The sequence below is a fragment of the Taeniopygia guttata genome, chromosome 2, assembly GCF_048771995.1.
Source record: "Taeniopygia guttata chromosome 2, bTaeGut7.mat, whole genome shotgun sequence".
In the NCBI taxonomy this organism is placed as follows: domain Eukaryota; kingdom Metazoa; phylum Chordata; class Aves; order Passeriformes; family Estrildidae; genus Taeniopygia; species Taeniopygia guttata.
In genome coordinates this window covers 92,654,746-92,673,380 of record NC_133026.1, presented here as the reverse complement: position 1 = coordinate 92,673,380, position 18,635 = coordinate 92,654,746, and the positions used below count along the sequence as shown (strand labels likewise).

The 18,635-nt window shown below is 39.8% G+C and overlaps 1 protein-coding gene across 1 annotated transcript; it reads left to right on the top strand.

Moving 5' to 3' along the window:
• Nucleotides 1–4: 4 nt before the first annotated feature.
• GALR1 (galanin receptor 1) lies at nt 5–16,974 on the top strand. Its single transcript, XM_002191396.5, has 3 exons — nt 5–1,481; nt 7,681–7,746; nt 11,139–16,974. The coding sequence occupies exons 1-3, from the start codon at nt 780–782 to the stop codon at nt 11,454–11,456; spliced, it is 1,086 nt and encodes a 361-aa protein (XP_002191432.5). The 5' UTR covers nt 5–779; the 3' UTR covers nt 11,457–16,974.
• Nucleotides 16,975–18,635: the final 1,661 nt, after the last annotated feature.

The window sequence follows — 18,635 nt, the reverse complement described above, 5'->3', positions numbered from 1 at the left end:
GGTTGGTTGGTTTTTAATAGGAAGGCGTGACGGTGTCTGCCGCCTTTTGCCATTTGAGATACTGCGTGATTAATGGAGGAAAATCTGTGAAGGACCTGAGAAGAGCGAGCACAGGTGGCGCTCAGTCCGGAGAAACTCCTGCTGCCGGCTACCTGTTGAGGCGGGTTCACGCGGGCGCTTCATCGTTTCTGTCTTTCCAAGCGACTACATCGATACCCGGCCGGACCAGCCGAGCTCCGCCTAGCCCTGCTGGGAGACGCGGCTCCCGCGCCTCTCCCGGAGCGGAGGCACCGAGCGAAGTTTTCCGGGGAGAGGACCGGGGCTCCGGCTGCCGCCCGGCGTGGGGGGCACTTACAAGCTGAAGGGTGGGAAGAAAAGGCGGGGGGAAATAAAGAGGGCAAGAAAACCGCACCTCCCCTTTCTCCGAGGACACGTTCCCGGGGAGCTCAGTCTCCGAGGCAGCGCGGGAGGCGCGGAGGCTCCGCGGCTCTGCGGGCGGGGCGGGCGCGGCCGGAGCGCCTCCCCGGCGGCGGGGGCGGCGGGGCGCGGGCCCCCGCCGGGGCGGGCGGAGCGCTGCTGCGGAGGGCGGCGGGGCCGCCGTGCCGGCTCCGCGACCGGCAGCGCAGGCTGCGCCCAGCGCGGCGGCACCTCCGCCCTTCCCTCCCCGCCGCCCGGTGCTGGAGGGGCGGCTGCCCCGGGCTCGCCGCGCTCCGAGGGGCCGGGGAGCGGCGGCTCCGCGTTCCGCCCGCGGAAACTTTGCCCGGCGCGCAGGAGGAAGGATGGAGCTAGGAGAGCCCCCGGCGGCACCCCTCAACCTGTCCCGAACCGCGGCAGAGACTCTCCGCGGGGAGTTCAACCTGTCCGGGCTGCCGGAGGCGGAGGGGAAGCCCCTCTTCGGCATCGGCATCGAGAACTTCATCACCTTAATCGTTTTCGGCTTAATCTTCACCCTGGGGGTGCTGGGCAACACTCTGGTGATCACGGTGCTGGCAAGGAGCAAGCCGGGCAAGCGCCGAAGCACCACCAACATCTTCATCCTCAACCTGAGCATCGCTGACCTGGCCTACCTGCTCTTCTGCATCCCCTTCCAGTCCACGGTCTACGTGCTCCCCACCTGGGTGCTGGGAGCCTTCATCTGCAAGTTCATCCACTACTTCTTCACCATCTCCATGCTGGTGAGCATCTTCACACTCTCGGCCATGTCTGTGGACCGGTACGTGGCCATCGTGCACTCCCGACGCTCCTCAGCCTTGCGTGTTCCCCGCAACGCAATGTTGGGTGTGGGGCTCATCTGGGCGCTCTCCTTCGCCATGGCCTCGCCTGTGGCTCACCACCAGCGCATCTTCCACCGTGAGACCAGCAACCAGACCTTCTGCTGGGAGTTCTGGCCCAACCCACGCCACAAGAAGGTCTACGTGATTTGCACATTCGTCTTCGGATATCTGCTGCCACTGCTGCTCATCTCCTTCTGCTATGCCAAGGTGGGGCAAGTGTAAAAGGATGGGAGGGACACAGTGGTGGAAAAGGTGTCCATGAGCCATAGGGCCACTTCTGGGCATGTGGAGAGACTTGGCACTGTTGGGAGGAGAAACAGCAGGGGTGAGTTTGTGCCACACAGGGAGAGGGCACAAATTCTTTGTGATTTTTTATAGCTGAGGGATGTCCAAGGGGTTTATATTCATATATGTTCACTATCACAGAGAGGTCAGAACAGAGATTGCATGGGATGAGTGGGGAGAGGTGTTCTGGCAATAAGTGGGGTCTCCCTGTCAGATTTCCTTGTTGTACAATGCTAAGTCCCAGTGCTCTGCTGCTTTCCCTGTCACCATAACCTAATTTCTTGTAGTGCTGTGCGAGGAGTTTGATTCAATAAAGTACAACAAAGCAACAAGTTGTTCGGGCTTCAGATGAAGCATTGTGATTCTTTAAAACATGCAGTGCACTTAAAAGTGACAAAAACTATCTGTTTGGTGTTAAGAGTAAAATGTGTTTCATGCTGCCTGGTCCCTGTGGTGCCATGTCTTGCCCCAGCTGAAGTTGATGAGAGACTTACCTCTAACTTTGGCAAAGGTGGTTCCAGGGAGCAGGGCATGAGAACCCAGGTAGGAAAAAGCAATAACTAAGGGTGCCTGAATATGGGTATTTAAGGACTTCTCTGCTTAAGCAAATTGTCACATTTTTCTGGACTAATAATTGCAGCCTTCAGCGTATGGTCCTCTGCTTGCTGCTAAACAGGATCTGGAGCACCAGTTGCTACCTGCTGATATCTTGCTGTTTCTCTGCCAGCTGCCTTCATTTTCAGGATTTCTCCTTAGGCAGTGATTTTCATTTGAGAGGGTAGGACTGCTCTTGCAAATATGGATTGCTTAAGTCAGTTCTTCAACTGGCAAGTTCAATACATGTACCTGAAGTATTTAATTTGAACAAACAATTTTATGTTCTGCTCAATTTTATATATATTACATCAGCTTAATTTTGATGTGCAAATTGAGGCTGTAATGTTATCCAACTCTGGTGAAACCAAGGCATGCAGAACACAAAGGACAACATTTCTAAATGCTGTTCATAGTGGAACAAATCCAACCTGGCAAATGAAGAAGAAACACAAGTTTTCACACATAAACTGAATCCTGCTTTCCCTGAATTCATAGTGGTATTTCATCTACTGTGGTGAATATGACTGAGCTGTAGCAATAAATTGTCAGTTTGAAGAAAGTAGTACACATTGCAGGGAGAATACCACAGAATGCGTGCACAGGGGCTTTCAGCTGCTAATTCTTCTCCTTCTCAAAGCCAAAGCATCTTCAGTTTCAGCATAAAGTACTGGCCTTTGAAGTCTAATTATATGAGAGAAGATTAATAAGAAATCTTTCAAAATTAGCATAGTCCTGTACAGTGTAGGCATGAAAAAAGCAAATGTGCTTAACCAGAATATATGCATAGTAAATAAAACACACTCTGTCATTACAAAGCACCTCTACAGAAGTAAATCTCTCAATATTAGTATTAATATGTCAGAACAAAATGCCCCACAAGCCAACAGAAGCAACTATATGTGAAAAATATGCCCAAGAACAAGTTAGCAAAATCAAGGCCACTTGAAATTACAATAAAATCGTGTGCTTAAACTATTGTCAGGCTAGGACCTCACCCTGGCTTTGTGATGTGTTTTGAGCCTGCTTGCCATGGTGTCAGGCTGGAGGAGCTAACCTTAAGGGGTGAATTTTTGAAGATAGCTAAGTGGTAGCTGGTACAGGCTGAAAAGTGCCGTGACTTGTACAGAGCTATCAAAGGTACCTTGCATCTAAAGACTCACTCCTGCCTCTTTAGGAGCCACTGACAAAGCTCCAACTGTAATATTCTGGGACAGGGAGAGCCTTCTCAGGCTGAGCAACCTCTCTCAGCCTGTAGACATTAGGAGACATTAATCTATGCATTAGTCTCTTATGGACTTCACTGGTTTTCATGAACTGTGGATTAGCGAGATAACACAATCTTCTGCTGCAGTAAATTAAGACAAAGGAGACTCATTTCTCTATTTGAATATATTGCCTTTTCCAGACTCCTTTAAGGCAGTTCTGTTTCATTCATAAACAAATTGTAATTGAACTTTCAGTTTTGAAAGTCTCATTTTTTAAGCACTCTAATAGGGAGCCAAGTTCTTTTTCTCTCTCACTCACATTTATATAGTATTAACAGAGGTTTGTATTTTTCCCATGCATAACAATGCTGTTCCAATGTACAGAAGTGCTGAAGTAGTGCCAGGTATTTGGAAGCAGTGTCCTCCCAAAATATCTCATGTGATACACGCTCTTCAGGGAGAGATTTATGAGATCATGCTTTGTCTTGTGTGTACAACTACCTCTTTTCTGTCTCCCACAAGTAACATTAGTTCAGTTTCAATGCAAATTTTTGATAGAGGAGTGAAAATATCAGAATTAAGCATACTTCTCTAGTTTTGTGAAAACAGCGGACAAGGAAGATGGTGGAGAATCTCCATTATCCTCCCTCTTTTAAGGTGTCGGTTTGCATTCAGCTGTTAAACACCAGACAAGCCATAAGGGAAGAGGTCTTATCAACTTACAGAGAAGACTTTTTCTTTTTGGGAACACTGTAAAAAAGTCACACATCCATAGGAAACCAGCTTTTGTTGCCTCACAGAACTACTCTTGAAAAAAGGTTACAACGTCAGAGGGAGGAGCAGTGATTATGAGTGATCAGCTGAGTCTCAGCACTGCATACTTACAGACACCTTGTGTTCTAACTCTTTTATTGCTTATCATTTTACTTGCTATATTTTTAATGTTGACTTTTTGTATGTGTTTTGCTCACTGAACAACATTTGCTCTCTAATGTGTCCTTAAAGGGTAAAGTGATAAATGATTCCCAGTCAGCTTCTAACAGTTGACATCTGCCAGGTCTGTGCAATGTTACAACTAATTTTGGGTACCTCCATTTTTCAAGGATTCACTCCTTGAAAGTCAGGCCACTGTCAAACCTTTAGGTTGGACACCTATAATTATTAGTAAACATTTCCTTTTATAGATGCATAGCGTTAAAAGCTGTCTTTAAAACAAATATGTCTTGCCTTAAGAATATTTCCATTATTATCTATCATTCTGAACATATGTCATGTATGATTTACAGACTTGGTTAAAACTGAGCCATAAAAAGTAACAGCCTCAACATAAAATACAAGCTTATCTGGCTTTGGATATTATATCCTAAATTTTGCTGAGCAGCAAGGGTAAAATTTTATTAAACTTCACTGAAAGAGAAAAATAAAAGCTATGACACATTAGTCACACACTCTTAATTGAAAGAGGATGAAGGATCTCTTGTGACAATAGAAGTAGTGACATTACTTTAAAACATGGATTGCAGGCAATAGCACTTGAATTTCAATCAGGTTCATACTACAAAGGTGGTTCAGAATGTAATGCTTACATTATCTGTAAAACAAGAAGTTCATTCTTACTAGATAGTGACCTTGTGCAGGCTTTCCTTCTGCATGATTTTTAGTGGATAATAATGAAGATGTGGTCAGTGAAATGCCAGGCAGCAAACATGGCTTTTAACAGTAGACTTCAAACTTTCATGATGTTTAGTAGACTTACGTGAATATACACAGGTAGTAGAAATTATTTCCTTCACTCTTGTATTGGAAAAATCTCTTTCTCAACTTGATTTGGTCAAAGTCTTCAGTCAGGACTCTCAAGCCATCTTGAATGTAGTTTCTGAAACAAATGGAAGAAAAGAATAATTTAAAAATACTTTAAAAAGAGAGAAAGATAGAGAAAGATAGAGAGAGAGAGAGAAAGAGAGAAAGAAAGATATATAGAGAGAGAGAAAGAGAAGAAAGAAAAGAAATAAAAGGAATGAGAAAGAAATAAATAAAGAAAATAAATGTGTAGGTAGAACCGAGGGCCTGCCAAATGTCATGAGTGGTAGTCATTGTCATATGGTCTGTACCAGATTAGATCCTACAAGTCTCCTTACAGTCTCTTACACAAGATAATTTTCTTACCACAGCACCCCACCCTCATATCCAGAAAAAGGGAAGCTGATGTCTGAACAGCAGGTACATGAAAGCTGGAGTTGAAAAGAGTAAGAGGCACATTGTAGAATTATTGTTTATTCAGGCTGTTAGAGGAACAATTGATTACTCATTGCCCCAGAGAAGAGGCAATTCGAACAGTGTAGTGGGGAGAGTGTCTTTGATTTGCCTTTTAGTGTTTGTGCATAAACATGGCTCTTTTTTAATACTCCATGGCATTCTGTGTAGGTCTTTGAGTGCTGTTCCACTGCTGTTGATAAGTGGAACAGCAATTTCGTCTATTTCTCTTGCTGCTACTTTTCATCTAGTACAATACTATGAGGAGCCAAAATGTTTTCACTGCCAATACTTATTTTATGAAATGTGTATGTAATCCGAAAGAGGGGAAGCTGATACGGTTCATTTGGAGGTTATAATCTAAATTGACAACAAAACCCTCCTCCACCACCACCCAACACCCTCAAATATCCAATTTTCCTGTTTTGTCTCCTGCATCTTTCTTTGAACTGGAGGAGATACAATGCAAAACTTTGGGCTAAAAGTTTCAGAACAGAAGAAAAAAATGTTTGTAACTTTAAAAACTATTTTGCAGTTCTGATCTCTGGGAAGAGTTCATCTGACTTTAGTTTTGGGCTGCGAGGGAGAATCACAGAACAGTGCAGTCATTGGGTGGTGATGGGATTTGCAAAGATCCAGTAGAAACAGCCCATCACTGTAAGTTTTGTCAAGCGGATGTGATAGATAAAGCAGCAGCATGGGACACAAACTTAATTGTATTCCTCCCATGCCCTTTTTTTAGTTTTATGTTTTCACTGAAGGACTCAGCAATTCAGCTTGTCTCTACAGAGCGACAGGAGGTGAACAAAAAGTCTGTGAGCCAGACAGTCATCTCCCGGTTCTGCTGGGATTCTGTCCCTTCCTTTGGGTCTGCTTCATACTGAAAAAGAAAGAAATGAAGTAAAAATGGAACTTTCTCGGGGAAAGCCCATTTATTTTCTTTTCCCTTAGCTTGGGGTAGCCCCCAGAAGTGGCCTGGATGGTGTTTCCAAATAGGAAGTGCATGCAGGGTGAGTCACGTGGTAGTACACAAACAAGCACAAATGAATTTCACTTACAATATTAAGTGGTTATCAGTAATTTCTTTTTTTTTGTTGGTGGTGGTGGTTCTCTGGTAGCTAAGATTAGATACCTAAAAAATATGTCTGCTGATAAACTCTGGATATTCACAAATACCATCTTACTTCTTTTAATTCAAGATGTATGTCTATAAAATGCAAATATCAAAATCTCTAGATCATCTTGACTGATGTCTGTCCTGATAGTGGTTTGCTGTGCAACCCAAAGAACACGGAGAAAATGTCACCAGATGACATGAAAGAATCTGAATTTGGACCCTTTTCCCCAGCCCAAGATTTCTTTGCATCCTCTCTCCAAAACCTTATGTGTAAACGATTATGTTAAAATTTGGACCCTGCTCTTGGACAATGAGTCTTTTTGTGACATATTTTTAAAATTGGCTTGTGAAAGACTCATGGTGACTATCATCACATTGTTGTGAAAGGTCATGCCTCTCGTGTGTCGTGTCTCATTTTAGTATAAATTATTCTTGAAAGCCTAAGCTTCTTTCAAACATCAAATAGTGCCAGCGTCTTGATTATACTTATCAAGCATCTATGTGAAGGAAACAAATTATTCAGGTGACTCAGAAAAGCTCTGACTCAAAACATACACTTTTCTTATGTTACACACACTAAAGGTCATTCTAAACAAGTCTTTGACTTTTTATGGAAGAAAACAGATTGCTAATTCCATGTACAAGATAGATTTCCATCCATTTCCTTGTTAATTTGTGATAAGTATTTGTTATTTAATACATCTGCATTTTTTAGTAAGAATTAAGTGGTGGTCTGCTTTGTTTTTGTTGGTTCACATTGACTCACATATGTAATTCTTTTGGTTTTCCTATTGTGCATGTTTGAATTGTGTAAGCTGGTTCAGTGATGTTTGTTAGTGAATCATCCAGTACTGGAGAGCACAAGAGTAGTTTAACATATACAGGTTTGAATTTTGTTTGAATAGAAATTGGGGAAATATGATAAAGAGATGCAAATTAATCTTTTCAGGTTCTTAATCATCTGCATAAGAAGTTGAAAAACATGTCAAAGAAGTCAGAAGCATCCAAGAAAAAGGTATATTGCATTCAATACTCATTTGTGTGTATTTGAGTTTTATGGCTAAGCTAATTTTGTACTTCTTGCTAAAGATGTAACAGAGAGAAGAAATTAAAATTAAGTATTTAATGAAATGTTCAGTGTCCCTCTGAACTTAGCAGATTGGAATCTTTTCTGATCCAAGTTTTCCATCACATTGCATCAAGCCATTCCCTGAGATCCTTGTATTTGGAACTTCAGAGCATCTGAAATTTAGGCACAGGGAGTCTTTTGTGTTAATTTTTTTTTTCCTCACTGGCATTTTCCCCTGACTTGTAAATCAAAGGATTTTAAATTTGTTTTTTAACTAGTTGATATTTTAATGTTTTAGTGAATAATTCCTCGGTTGTATGAGGGAACTTTAAAATGAAATTTATTGTGCTTTGCAATAGGAGTCTAACAGGAAACTTTTAAAGATTCTCCAATTCTTCTATTGATTATCCACACATTGTTTTCTTCACTTACATTCAAGACATAAGTTATGTACTGGATACAAAGAGAATCATGAAAGGTCTTTCAAGAAGCATAGAAGCTTCATGATTTAGAACAATATTTGAAAGATGTGTTTAAACAGAGAATTTGTCAGTTAATGCAATGTGGTAGTAATTTTTGAGCCAATTTGACCACAGTGATCATTTGAGTAACTTCTCATTTTATGGATGTGGAGGAAAAACCCCTTGAGCTATAGCTCTTCATTTGATCTGATCACTATTTTCATACGGGCATGGAGAGTGCCTGCAATGTAAACGAGATCTACATGGACTCAACAGGAATAAGTACTCTCTCATTTATATATTCTCTATTTTTTTGAAAGATATCCTACTCAACAGATTTTGATTAATGGAATTAAAAGCATACGGCCCTGACTCAGTAAAATACTTTACATTTATACTTTTGCATTTAATGTTGTCAAGGCCAAAGGTATAGCTTTCAAATACATTTTGTACATTGTCATCTCTCATCTAAATTATTACCAAACTGGAAATATGTGTGCATTTCCTCTAACCACTAGCTCTCAAAAATTGCAGGTTTGACTAGGAATTAACTTTCATAGCTTCAGGATAAATCATTACAGATATGATCAAGACTGCTTGAATGTATCAGGGTTCAGTAGCCAAAGAGGAAAAAACCCCAAAAATCAGTCCAGATTTTTTTTTGCCTTAGAAGATGAGTTTCTAAACTGAAGGCCTAACTCGTGTTTTTCAAAGTGACTCTGTCTTTGTTAGTGTGTTAGTGCTTCTCTCTGGTTATCTTGTCTTTCTTCTTTTCCTTCTACTGTCTTGTGAAGAATGCATTTCAGGTGTAATTATACATTTTAAGCTTTAGTCAAACCTTTATGAACATTCTAGTTTTCAGAATCTTAAAACAAATTTGCTGCATGTGTGGAAAAAAATAATGAAAAATATTAGTTTGTCTAAATTCTATTTTTCATGCTTTTTGGTCACAAAGCATTAATATTAATGTCATATATTTCAGGTGGGTTTTATTTGCTAATAAGAAACCTTAAGCAAGCTCCCAGTACGTAAAAAAGAGCTGCTCTTTCGTGATACCTTGCTTGTAAAGACAAAGTGATGATTCTGGAAAAGTAAGCTCTGACGTTAGGCTTAGGAGGAACAATGGGATAAAGCAGATGTTGTGAGATTTCCTAACACAAAATTGCTTCTTTTGCAGATATGAAATACCTTAAGTAACAGTTACAAGAGACACATTTTCACCTTCTGCTTTCAGGTGCATCAATAGCCTATTGAATGTCAACGATTTTCCTGGTTAATTTTTTTTTCAGAATTTTGAACAAACTGAAGTTAAATGTCACTTTTGAAGTAATTGTGCATGTGGTATCCTGAAAATTTTATTTTATTTGGAACCCATTGAACTCATCAGGCAGAGAATAAACTGCTCTTAATTTATGCAATGTTGTTATGCATGTTCTCCTGATAAGACCTGAAAAAGAAAATATCTCTGTGGCTGTTTTAGTGGCAACTGATTTAAACTTCATAGGGCTGAGTAGAGGAATGGCTTATGAAAACAGATGCTTGCTTTAGACTAAACATATTATATTAATTACAGATTTAATGTTCTTTGGTTTCTGTTGTGAGATTATACTGACCAACAACAGCATCTGTCATAAGTTATTTTGGCCTGTTGCCACAGAAATCAAAATGTTTTTTCCATAAGTTTTTCTAAGCTAACTCATATTCTGATTAGATAGGTCAGTCTTGATTATTACTGAGCATTAATCAGTTCAGGAAATATAGACTAAGTTCAATAAACTGGTAAAAAACCTACATATTTTCTATGCTGCAATATATATCACTCTGTGGCCCCTGGGTTAGTTTTGGATGTGAAGTTATCACAAAAATTATGAAAAATTTAGAAATTGTAATGGCTTATGACATAATATGCTTAGGATTTATTATTAGACTTTTATTTGGAGACTTATTTAGTTGAAAGTGGTACTTGGTAGAGGAATAGATATTAATTGCTCTGGCCACTGCAAAGATCTAACTGCTGTTTCTGAAGCAGGTGAAAACTAAAGAAAATATTGACAATCAAATTCCACTGTGCCCTGACAGAACACCTGCAGCACCTGAAGGTCCCTACCAACTGATTCTGGAGCTTAGAATAGATCTAATGAAATTGATGGTTCTCTCATAAATAGTGTGGAAGCAGCACTGAGGATATTTTATGTTCCATTTTTTAATTTAGTGTTTGGTGCTGAACTTTAATTTCCAGATTGGTTTTGACAATGTGCAGTCATCAGAAACTTCAAGTCCTTTTTCTTTTTTTTTTTTTTTTCACTAGTTGTATCCCAGAATGTTGTATGACTCTGTAGAAGTTCTGTGTTTAAAGGAGACACTTTCAAAAAGCTTACTTTAATAAGCACTTGAGCAAGCTCTAAGCTTTCCCACCAGCTGCCTTCATGCATAATAGATCTCTCTTGAAATTTTAATCAGAAATTCTTGTGCACTGTACTGAAATTCATTAGATCTGGATGAGATTTCCCAAAGACCACTCTTGACATAATTTTACAACAGGCTTAGGTCCACTTCAGAAAAGGCTAAGCTTTTATGTAGGGAGTTAGGAACAGTATTCTTCACCTTTGAGGAAAGTTGCGCATTTGATGTTTACTGTGACATTTTCCAAGGCTGGGGTTCTCCTTGCAGTAATTCATTATGCAAAATAAAGCCCATATATGTAATGGGGTGAAATCAGTAACAAATATTGCAGTGTGTTCCTTCTCAGTATATTTATTGTTGTGTTTTTTGGTTTGTTTTTTTTTTTTTTCCCTCCAAACAGTAGTTTTGAATTAGGTTTAAAGCTGATTCTTTGAGTGCTCATCAGACATATGTGTTTTCCTTTCCTTGTCTCAGACAGCACAGACTGTGTTGGTGGTGGTAGTGGTTTTTGGCATCTCCTGGCTGCCTCATCATGTGATCCATCTCTGGGCTGAATTTGGAGTTTTCCCACTGACTCAAGCCTCCTTTCTCTTCAGGGTAACTGCACACTGCCTGGCTTACAGCAATTCTTCTGTGAACCCAATCATATATGCATTTCTATCTGAAAATTTTAGGAAGGCCTACAAACAAGTCTTCAAATGCCAGATTGGTAATGAGTCGCTTCTGAATGATGCTAAGGAAAATAAAAGTCGGATAGATACACCACCCTCTACCAATTGTACCCATGTGTGAATGTTGAGAAGCCCTGTATGTTGGCTCTTCCTTTATGTAAACTAAACACCAAGGAAAAAAAAAAAGCACAATGAGCTTTCCTGGGTTTATCTTGATTAAACTAATTGGTATTTAATGTACTGAAGTTGCATTTGTAACTAAAGTTTGTGAAACTCATATGAATGTAACCTGGGCTGATCCTTTGCATCTTAGATAGCTTTGTCAAATAAAGCTCTTGGACTTTCATAGCTATTTGAGAAAAAAAAATGTTGAGATGATATGTCTGTGTTCTTACTAAGCATACAAAGGTACAAGAAGGAGATGTTGATGTGATCAGGTAACTTTCTGACATCTTATTTCATGAAAGTGAAAAATGGATACATTTCCTGTCCTACAGGTAATAAATACTGGACTACTGTGATTTCAAAGAGAAAAGCTTTTATTCTCTCTTTGGATTGTTCTAACAATGCCTTTTTTCTTTTTAAAGTAAGCCTGGGCTCCGATTTGGAGTTGGAATAAGTTATGTACACCTTGAGGCAATTGCTTTAGAGAGGAAATGCTATTTTTATCTGTTTAGCTGGTTTTACTATGTCTTACTGAGCAAGGATGGATTGGTTTTCCACTTCATATGGCTGCCTTATTGTATTCACAGAATTTTTGTGTACACTATATAAGGTTTTTTTAATGGCTTGTGTGTAGTTGTACCAAAATGAGGATTTGTGTCTGAGGGAAGCTTCTCTTCATGTACTGCATGTGCATGTATATGTATGTTTTCTTAATTTCATAGGCTTTGAGATGGTGAGACAGTTTTAAAAGTGCAATGTATACATATGTTTTAAAATATTATGTTTCATAAAGAAGCTCTAGACAATGTTTGAGGATTTAAAGGCAGAATTCCCTTAAAAGTTGTAGGTGGAGCTTGATATAATGTAGTTTTAAACTGGAAATATAAAGAAGGTTGCATTTAAATTAATGCAAAGTGCATAAGGTAAATGGTACAATTCTGCAAATTCTCAGATAAAATTAGTAGTTTCTGCAATTTTATAACTTTACTTATAATGTCTTTAGGTTGTAAATAGCTAAAGAAATAATGGAAAAACAGTCCTTTGAAAACATTCCTTTAGCTGGAGTAAGACATGATTTTACCTATTTTTATTAATGACCCAAAGACTCATAGAGCAAATCAAATTAAAGGAACCTCTGGACATGCTCTCAAGGCAGGAATACCCTCAGAGTTGCATCACTTCCTTGACCAGGCAAAATCTGAACATTTCTAAGGATGGCAATTCAACAATATATTTGGAGAAACCTGTGCTAGTGCCTAACCATCCCCACTAAAATATTTTTCCTTATCCACAGCTGGGATTTCCCTTGATGTATCTTGTGACCATTGCTTTCTTCCCTTTCACTGAGAACTGAAGTCTTTTCTCTAACTGACTAATGTGTAATTTTAAGATGGCTATTGAATTTCCCCTCAGCCTTCCCTTCTGGAACCATGTGCTGCTTTCAGCCTCTCCTCAGGTCCCTGGCTGGGTCACTGGCCTTCCACTGCCCTTCCTCCAGTGTATCCATCCCGCTCATGACCTGAGGTGTTCAAAACTGAGGAGCGTGTTCCAGATGTGGCCTCACAAGCACTGAGCAGGATAATTGCTTCTCTTGACCCATTGGCTGGTTCTTGCTAATACAGCCCAATATTATCATAATTTATGGCTGCAAGGGTACTCTGCTGACTTATATTTAATTTCTGCTTTACAAACCCTCGGGTCCTTTTCTGCAGATTTGCATTGAGTCCCAGTCCAAGTGTCAGAACTTGGCTTTTGGCTTTCTTGATCTTCATGCATTTGATAGCTGTTGCTTCCATGTTCCAGCTTACTGAGGGCCCTTCGAAAGGTCTGCCTGCTCTCCAGAATACCCACCACTCTCCCAGGTTTGGTATTGTGTGTAAAATTGCTGAGAGAGTCCTGAAACCTTCTCTTGGTCTTTAAAGATGCTGAGTGGTGTTGGCCAGATGCTTTTTCAGATGCATCCCCACAGACTTGCTTTAAGAAAAATAACAATTCAGAGTGGTGGAACGTCAGTTATGGAGAGTTAGCTCACATAAAACCAGCTATGTTTATGTGTCAGTATTGTCTGCTTGGAATCAGTAAAATAATATCAAAGACATGCTATTGCATGCATGGTGTTTGTGTCCATTCTTTCATGTGAAGAGATTATTTGATGATATTTATAGGAACAAAAAATATAAGTATATACAAATATATATTTTTGAAAACTCTCAGTTGGAAAAAAAGGGTTTATCTATGCAGGAAACCCTTTCCTGGGCTGGGATTGAGGTTCAGAAACAGCCTAGAAAGAAGTCCCCTTGAGTTTTGAGATACTCAACAACTCAAACACTCAAATTATTAAAACATCATCAAACTTCAGCTGAATTTTAGCAAATTCTACAACATTTTAGCAAATTCTACAATTTTGAAAAAAATTTAATTTTTAAAAATTGCTATTAAATGATTTTGCATAAAAATTGAAACATAAACATATAATTGTATAAAAATATAATAACAAGGTGATTTTATTTTTTCGTCTGGAGAAGAATTTTTTTCCTTAATTGTACATAATTTTAAACCTTGGTGCTTGATAGTAATGGAGCTACACCTGTCTGAAATTTTTAGGACGAAGGAGTGGAAGGGTAGAGACTTCTGTAACAACTAGTTAGAAAGGTCCCACCTTGTACCTGCTGAATGTCAGTAAAACTTCCACCTGACTTCCACCTTCCACTTTTTTTAAGAGGCAGCTGACACTCTAAGGCTCAGTTTCCTGCCTAAACATGTTTTTGTTGGTCCGTATCTCTAGCGTGACTTCATCATACTCAGCTATGACACGAAGGTTTCGAATACAGCAGCAGTGTTAATGTGTGCTGTGAACTGTGTCCAGCCCTTGAGCAGCTGGACACTTGGGCAGCAAGGTGTCCTGCCAAAGAAATGGTTGGTTTGGGTGGAAAATCAGTGAATGGGTGATGGGATCCACTACAACTGAGTGCTTTCAGGTTCTGAGCTTGTTGGCAGGGATTGTGGTTTCTGATGGAAAGCAAAGCAGATGTTTCACCTCATTGACTGGCCTAGTATGCTTTTCTACATCTTTTTCTAACCAGAAAGGTTTATTTCAATGTTCGTGAAGTAAAGGCAAGAGGAAATAATCCCACTGAATTTCATCCTGTTGTGCGAATTTGAAAATGTTATGCTGTACAAAACAAAATTAATAACAGGAGTGTTTAATCAGATTCCTCTCAAACTAAGACACTGCAGCCAATTTCTAACAAAGTTTCCATTTTATACATTACATTCTGCTTTGCACCACTTTTGCCTTAAAAAGATACAGAAATCTCATTAAAAGAGGTAGAGAAATTATTCCGCCAGGGCTCTTAGTGCTATGCTTGCCCTGCCTGACTGTGAGTATTGTGTTTGAGGTATAATACAAAATATTACAGCAGTGCTCTTCTTCCTCTAATAAAAACTAAAGTACAATTCCAAGATATGTGTGGACCCAAATGCACATTGTGCCCTGGTATATATAAATCAGATTTAGGATCCATAGCCAAAAAAGCCCCAAATGAATGGCACTTGACCAACATACTGTTGAATATGTGCAAACATGCAGTAAAATGAATGAACTTGTGTAATTTTATGCTCAGCCGTACTACTTCACAGGTAATTGTGTTGCCCATTTAACTAATTTTGAAGAAAGGAATCTTAGTTGCAAGTGAAGCTGACAGTTAATTGCTGCTTCTGAGTAATTAAGCTACACTGTTCTCAGTAACAAGCATGTACTAAACATATGTTGTAATGTAATCATTCATAATTACCTAAAATTCTTGTATCAAAAAATGTAGAATTTCTTCAAAATTTTCTTATGTCTATGGTTGGTAACAAAATTTCATGCTGTAATAGATTACAAAAATATGCTCAAACTGGCTGAAAATATATGTAAAAACATTATGACTGTATGAGGAGCAAACTTAAATTTTGTAGTTGACATTTTTTAAGTTATGGTTTTTGAGCTTTCTATTACCTTTTACTTTGTGTGCATGCATCTTTTCCTTCAAACCTTAACTTTATTATTCTCATAACTGATTAGATCTCCATTTTCAAAAAACTATGCCACTATCTCCAAGAGATAAACATTAAGCTTTATGTATTTAATGTTGCAGTGAAATAAATTTTGCTTTAAATCCCACGCTGTAGGGAAGGAGAGGGGTCTCTTTATAAAATAATTCTGTGAATACATTATTTTATTATGTTATCTTCATGGTTGCTTCACAGTGTGATGTGACACATTGAGAAATGAGGACAGCAGAGAAAAGAACAGCAGAGAAAAGAACAGCTTGTATCTTACAGAGCTTGTGCTAGTGTTGTTTTCAGTACATGGGCAAATGTCAAAGACCAAAAAAATTAAAAATTTGTGTTTGTTTCAATGTGTAGCACATGTAAAATAGCGTGCATTTGTTCTGAGATATATTGTACTTTGCATGAATTTTCAACGGATAGTTCCAATAAGTCTGTACCATCTCTTCTTAGCTCTCTCATATGAGATACAAACTGCATTCCTTAAAAAATGTTTACATAATAATTAAAAACAAGCAGCATCTTCAGGAAAACTTCCAGAAAAAACACTGTAAACATAAAGCTGAATAGACTATGATGGCTCGATGACACCAGGTGTTGAAAATTTAACTGATATAATAAATACTCTGATTTTAAAGTACTTACGTGGAGGAGGCATGGCCCTCCATTCAGGCTGGTAAGAAGTCTATTGAAATTTATGGAATATATTGATATTTCTTAATCAAGTGTCATTTAAATCTCTGTAATTTATGGATTGTTTATGAGACAGACAAAGAGAGCCAGATTCCTGTATTTGAATATGAGAAAAAGCCTTCATCCAGTAAATCTTTCAGTGGTGTGAAGTCCAAAACTCTTTTATGAAAACCTGTATGTGGCTCAGTTTTGGAAGAAGAAAGCAGTCAAGTATATGCATATTTGAGTGTATACTTGCTTTAACGTTGATCAAAGGCTATTTCAATACAGTAAAAATATCTGGTTGAGCATGAAACCAAAATATAATCAGTTTTATACCTAATGAAAACCTTTTAAACCAAAAGTAAATGCTACAGCATGGATCTAAAATTATGTGCACTTTATCAATTTTATTGTGCAGTACTCAAGAACCCTTTGTGTATGACATTGTGCATGTTGGTGCACCTTGGCCAGATACATTTACTGGATGAAGGCTGAGGTCTCATTTTATAGAAGTATTTCCCTAATGGCAGCATTCTCTTCTTGGAAAACTGTAGTTTCCTTTGCATGTTCATTCCATTCCTCTATAAACATCTAGCCACATCTAAAATTTCCTGAGAAAAATAAAACCTCTCCTCTAGTAATACATCATCTGAGGCACATAGATGTTTTTAGCCAGATCTGTCAATAATTTAACTTGTTGAAGTTTAATATTAAGATTTTGAAATAAAATAGAAAATTACTGCTAATGGCTTGTAGTTGTGACATTTACAGTAGCAGTGATGGTGTGACAGTTCCTTTACACTGAATTTCACAATTTAGACAAGCAAATGGATCGTTTTAAAAGAGTAAAATGAAAAATTGTAAATTTAGGAATTAAGAACATTTAGGAATTAAGAACATGAGGCAAACTTTAAGAATTTATTATTGTACTGGAAAATGAGTCTGATATTTCCAGTAAACGTCAACTCTGTGTAACTGAAATTACCTGCATAGCCCCTGGAATCCTGAATTTGGAGGATATTGGCACTGGAGTTGAGCCATAGGAAGCACCACTGCAAGGGAGGGGCTTTCACAAAAACATTTCCTAGAACTTCTTAAAAAAACCAAAATAGCCCAGCTGAACTCTGTCAGCAGTTCAGCACACCCTCCTAACTAGACATAGAAGAGAAAATATAAGGATAAGCTCATTGATCAAGATAAAAACAGGGAGAGATCACTCACCTGTTACTGTCATGGGAAAAAGACATTCACCTTGGGGACATTAGTTTAATTCATTACCAATCAAATCAGAATAGGATAATGAGAAATAACCCCGAATTTCACAAATATTCTCTTCCCACCCTTCCCTTCTTCCTGGGCTGGACTTTACTCTTATTTTCCTTACCTCTGCACCCTGACCGGCACAGGGAACGGGGGCTGCAGTCAGTTCATCACAGTGCCACTCCTTCCTCCTCAGGGGATAGGCTCCTCATGCTCTTCCCTTATTCCAGTGTGGAGTCCCTCCCACATGACAGTCCTCCATTGACCTCTTCAATACGAGTCCTTCCCAGGGGCTGCAGTTCTTCACAAACTGCTCCAGCGTCAGTCACTCCCATGAGCTGCAGTCCCTCAGGAACAGGCTGCTCCAGCATGGGTGCTCCCGTGGGGTCACAAGTCCTGCCAGCAAACCTGCTCCAGTGTGAGCTCCTGTCTTGACAAGGCCACAGATCCTGCCAGGAGCCTGCTCCAGCCTGGGCTTCCCATGGGTTCCCAGCCTCCTTCAGGCCCCCACCTGCTGCAGACTGGGATCCTCCGGGGCTGCAGGTGGATCTCTGCTCCACCATGGGTTTCCATTGGGCTGCAGGGGCACAGCTGCTCTCCACAGTCTGCACCACAAGCTGCAGGGGAATCTCTGCTCCAGCACCTGGAGCACCTGCTCCCCCTTGTTCTGCCCTGACCTTGGTGTCACCAGGGCTGTTTCCCCTCACATATCCTCACTTCTTCTCCCACTGCAGTTTCCGTAGGCCGTGCCCCCTTAGCTGTGTTGTGCCAATATCAGCATCACTGGTGCGCTTGGCCTTGGCCAGCAGCGGGACCGCCATGGAGCCTGCTGCCACTGGCTCTGTCGCACAGCTCCTGGCACCTTCTCCCTGCAGCCACCCCTGTCGCCACCCCGTTACCAAAGCCAAGTCACATAAACTCAGTGCAGAGGGCTCTTGCTAGGAAGTGCCCTGATAACTTCACCTTGATCTGTGTAGAGACAGACAAACACCTGATGCTCTGCATCTCTGATACTAGTGGGTGAGTTCACAAGGTCACATACAGTGAAATTAGGCTATAACGTTTGAATCTTAATTAAGAGGAAGGCTTAACATTAAGCCATGGGTACAAATAACCTTAGAATCCTTAATGAGCAAGTGTAATATAT